At 30.6% G+C, this 5,046-nt stretch overlaps 1 protein-coding gene across 1 annotated transcript; it reads left to right on the top strand.

Moving 5' to 3' along the window:
• Nucleotides 1-1,592: 1,592 nt before the first annotated feature.
• Nucleotides 1,593-2,670, top strand: LOC137828100 (DUF1442 family protein (DUF1442)). Its single transcript, XM_068634523.2, has 2 exons — nt 1,593-1,738; nt 1,882-2,670. Exons 1-2 carry the CDS (start codon nt 1,682-1,684, stop codon nt 2,491-2,493), a joined length of 669 nt encoding a protein of 222 aa, XP_068490624.1. The 5' UTR covers nt 1,593-1,681; the 3' UTR covers nt 2,494-2,670.
• Nucleotides 2,671-5,046: the final 2,376 nt, after the last annotated feature.

The raw sequence follows: 5,046 nt of genomic DNA on the forward strand, positions 1-5,046 counted from the left end.
ATATATTGAGAGAGAGAAAGAAAAAGAAAGAAAAAATAATTAGGCGGTTAAAATTTTATATGCTGAATTTAAATTTGAAGCAAATATCTTATTAACTAATATTATAATAAAAAGTATTAAGATGTGAATAGATGGATAAATGTATCATTGTAATTGTAAAGTGACATAATAAAAGTAAAATTTTCTCTTTAATAAAATATCATGAGTTCAAATTTAAAGTAGAAAAATTTAATACTTTTTTAACAATTACTAGTGATATAATTAGTATTATATGATATTTTATATTATATAATCATTATTAATTTATAAACATTCAACAATTTTTTTATTAATTATATTTTTATTGAAAGAAAAATAAATTTATCATATGGTATTTTACATTAATAAATAATTATTTATAACATGTATATTTCTTATTTTTAATAAAATTTTAGTGACAACTTAAAAATAGTCACAAGTAATATACAAATATAGTGACAACTTAAGATATAGTTACAACTAATATACAAATACTAATATACAAATAGTGACATATTTTATATATAACACTATTAATTGCATTATCACAAAATAAAAATAATATTGACTTATGAAAAAGAAGATTATGACATATTATTATTGATATAAATGTTGTGATAATTCTAAAGTGGAATAGTTGAAATATTGAATTTCTTTTATTGATGAAGGGTTTTGAGTTCAAATCTAAAATACAACAATTATTTTTTAATTTTTTGTGACAAATTAAAAAAATAGTCACATTTTTTTATACTTATCACTGTTAATTATATTATCATAAAATAAAAATAATGTTAATTTATAAAAAATTATAAATTTAAAATAATACAAATTTAATATTTTTTTTACCACTAATATAAATACATGCACTTGTAAATTTTTTATTAAATATATAAAAGTAAATTTATAACACATTATTATTGAGACATATTTTAACAAACTAATAATTAATAATTAATAATTTCTTATTGATAAAAATAACTATTAATTTATAAATATTTAATAAATTTATATTAATTATATTCTTATTATAAAAAACAATTTTATTATATATTTTTTAATAATTATTTATGAAATATGTTCTTAAAATTTTAATATAATTATTGTGACATTTGTTAATTTTAACACATTTATGAATAACATTTGTGATAAGATAAGTAGTGACAATTGTCACTAATTTTTTTGTAAAAAAACTTATATTTCTTGTAATGAAATGCGAGCATTATTAGATACAAATGAACAGCCTAACCCATGAATACCAACATAAAAAACTAAACAACAAATGTTCATTATTTACTCTAGTTGGCATAGTTAAATTAATAATCTACAGAATTAATATATTCAATAATGTAGAAAATTTATTATGTATAATTAATTAATGCAAATCTTGAAGTAATCAATCCAACATAGAAAACCCGACAAAATCAATTAAGCTTTGTTTTTTGGTACATACATGTCATATTGCATTATCATATAATATTTTTGTGTCTGAGCTAGTTGGAATGACTCATGACCCACTATGTCCAGCGATATCCCTTGGTTGCTCCTATATATTTATAAGCGCAAGAACCAAAGCCAAGGCACTCATCATTTGCATCAAATCTCAGAAAATCCTCTTCCATTCAACAAACCCTCAGAGAAGTTGAAGGAATCAAGAGAGTGAATCATGGCTTGCTGGTCTGCAGAAAATGCCACAAAGGCCTACCTCAGCACTTTGAAAATGGTAAGTATTCATTATTCTCTAACTCATGTCTCAAAACAATTCCTACCAAGCTTCTTCAATCCCTCTCACTATATATATTTATCTTCAAAAGTTTTATATGATAGTATGGCTTGATCTGATCTTTCGGTTATTATTTTTTTCAGGGTCAAAAGTGCAAAGAGCCAGATGTGGCTGAGTTCATATCAGCACTAGCTGCAGGAAACAATGCACAACTGATGGTTGTGGCATGTGCTGGTGCAGCAGACTCCACCACTCTTGCATTGGTTGCTGCTGCTCATCAAACTGGTGGCCAACTCATTTGTGTTGTCCCTGGCCAAGAAGAGCTAAGAGCCTCCAAAGTTGCCTTGGGAGTGGCTTCTCATCATGTTCAATTCATGGTAGGAGAGGCTCAGGAGCTTCTGTCAAACCAATATGACCAGGCAGCAGATTTTGTGCTCATTGACTGCAACCTTGAGAACCACGAAGAGATTTTTAAAGCAGTTCAAGAGGGTAGGAAGCAAAATGGCATGGTGGTTGTTGGGTACAATGCATTTAGCTGCAGAAAGTCTTGCTTGGCATGTGGATCAAAAACACAGCTTCTTCCTATAGGAGAAGGTTTGCTAGTGACTAGATTTGGAATCACTGAAACAAGTCCAAAGTATGGAAGCAGAATGGGAAAGGCCAAAAGCCGTTGGGTTGTCAAGGTAGATAAATGCACAGGCGAGGAACACGTGTTCAGAGTTAGATCTCCTCACAGGAAAGTGATCCAAGCTTAATCATATGCATCAATATATATTACAAAATTAGCTTCCTCCAACTCCCTCCCCATTTTGTTCTTAGCCAAATGAGTGCTAAATTTTGCTTCTAATATGAAGCACTATAGGAGTTAGTAAGCACTGTTCTACAATGTATATACCAAATTATAAACATATATTGGATAAATTGTTTGTAAACACATGTTAAAGAGAGACTTAAGACCACTCATAACGAATCAGCAACTATAGACTGTGTCAAATTAAATTAATCCATGCAAATATCCACGCTACGTACCTTCGCCGAAGGTTCCTTTATCACATTTTAAGTCACGAGAACCTGTATGCATACGAATCTTACTTATAATAAAATCTCTATTTCGGTTGGACATTCAATATAAAATCCACAAAGAAGATTGTTTTTACCAAAACGTGTGCATCCTATTATTCACAATAGAATAGTCAAATTATAGATCTGCCATAAATGCTATTTCATAGCTTTATCAGGGATAAAATTAAGCTCTCTCCTACTCAATTCCAATTTTACCTTGGCACTTAAAGATTTATAGACCTACATAGCATCAAACATCAACAGAAAATAAGTTTACTAAGATATATCAATACTGTTAAATTTCTTCAAAGAATACCATTTTGTTGACTGAACATCTGGTGAATGAGATTATCATCGAACTCCTTTCCCAATGTTACAAAATAAAACTGTAGCAGTGTTAGATTTTTTACAACATTATCTAAAGTTACTGCATTATAAAATGTATCAAAATTAAACCAGCGGTTAGTAAACCAACTCATTTCTACTATTGATTACAGTCAAAACTAGGGTTCTTCAAAAATTTCTAAGTTGAACTAATATATTTTGATCATCTTGATCAAAGCAAAGGAAGTGAGCATCCACGTGAAAGGAGTAGCAAAACACAGTCCTGAGGATGAGGGTCTAGTAGCAGCATCTCGAAGGTACAGACAACAGGCTGGACACATAACCTTAAATTTAAACACTGTTATGATGATCTAATGAAATTACAACCACCTGGGCCGAGCTGCTACCTGCTCCAACGTGGGGCCTGTATTGTTTTGTCCCTGAAAATATCAGCACTGCTTAGTTGTGTATTAGCATCAACTAAGAGTGCAACAATTCATTAATGAACACTAATTGAACAGCTTAATTAGCACTCAACAACAGCTAATCCTTGCCTACATGTTTTGGGGTCACAGCCAGCATTAGCATGTGACAAGCGACGTTCAGAGAAGTATTGTCTTCAGATGTTAATAATAAGTTAACAATAGCTTGGTGTAGTCCTTTTGCCGTGTTAGTTATTGGTTGTTGCAGTCTTTCTGCTTCCTAATCCTACCACCGCTTCTGCTTTAGTATAGCCTGTAATCAGTAAGAAACGTCAACTCTACCAACATAAATTCAGGGACACAAATAATTTCATAAATCCAAATTAAAGGCTTTTGTGGAGTTACAGTTTTATTTTTAAAAAGAGTATAGTAACGTTATATATAATTACTAAAACTTAAAGTGTATATTACTGCCAAATTAGTCCAAAACCAAAGGAAATTAAAAAAAAATGTAAAAAAATAGTCACAAATTCACTGGGCCGTTTATTAAACACAAATGCTAGACAATAACAAAAGAAATTGCAAGAACATTTCGAAGATAAACAAGAAAAGTAAACGAAGAATCACATAGACAGATTTTTTATGGTTTGACTGAAAATCCTACGATCAGAAATGGACTAAGAAAAAATATGATATTATATCTCACTAGCGAACTTTTAACTCTATGTTGAAGATAAGTGATAATTATATTCATACTGTTAAAATTGTCTAACTAACTTTCAAAAGAACGTGTTGTTGCAAAGTCACATGCACAATGATTCACTTAGAAGCTAGAAACACCGTCTGACACTAGAAGTTAAAATGGTGCAACAAACTGTTTGATCAAAAGCTCTCTGGTCAAGATAGACGGTCTTGTATCACCAGATGTTCTAACCCTTTGACAGTCTACTGCCTCTGCCTTTAGATGATCTAGGAACATTATTTGAACATAAATTTTAAAATGAACCAAAACTTCACAAATCTCCACCTTGGTTCAACACAGATTGATGGAGATCATCCAAGTCACCATATACAAGATAAAGACAGAAGAACTGTTTGTATAGAAATTATAAATAGTAGAAAGTGATGTTCAGGACTTGTATTTTGAACTAGTAGTTTGTAAATAAGTCAAAGACAATATAGAAACCCTTACTTGTCATAGAAACAAGGGTCTTTAGAGCATCTTAAGAGGACGCACACGACATCTCCTTAAGCTACTAAAGCTCACAATGGTTAAACTTGCTTAACTAGGGTTATGGTAGGTTAAGGAGCAAACTACCTCTATCTTCTTCATCTATAAATAGGTGAGACTCACATATTGTATTCAGATTTGCAAATATAGAGTAAAGAACTCTAAACTTAAGACTCATTCTCTCCAAAATCTCCCTTTGCTAGAGAGCCTCTAAGGCCTAGTGAAATCCCTAGAAAGTTGGCCAAACCTCTTTCTATTCCTAAGCACCA

The sequence above is a fragment of the Phaseolus vulgaris genome, chromosome 7 (genome assembly GCF_051622355.1).
Source record: "Phaseolus vulgaris cultivar YP4 chromosome 7, ASM5162235v1, whole genome shotgun sequence".
NCBI classification, from domain to species: Eukaryota; Viridiplantae; Streptophyta; class Magnoliopsida; order Fabales; family Fabaceae; genus Phaseolus; species Phaseolus vulgaris.

Coding starts and splice junctions, on each gene's coding strand:
- LOC137828100 (XM_068634523.2), top strand. CDS start 1,682: ATGGCTTGCTGGTCTGCAGAAAATGCCACAAAGGCCTACCTCAGCACT. Junction 1,739..1,881: donor ACCTCAGCACTTTGAAAATG/GTAAGTATTCAT, acceptor TATTTTTTTCAG/GGTCAAAAGTGCAAAGAGCC.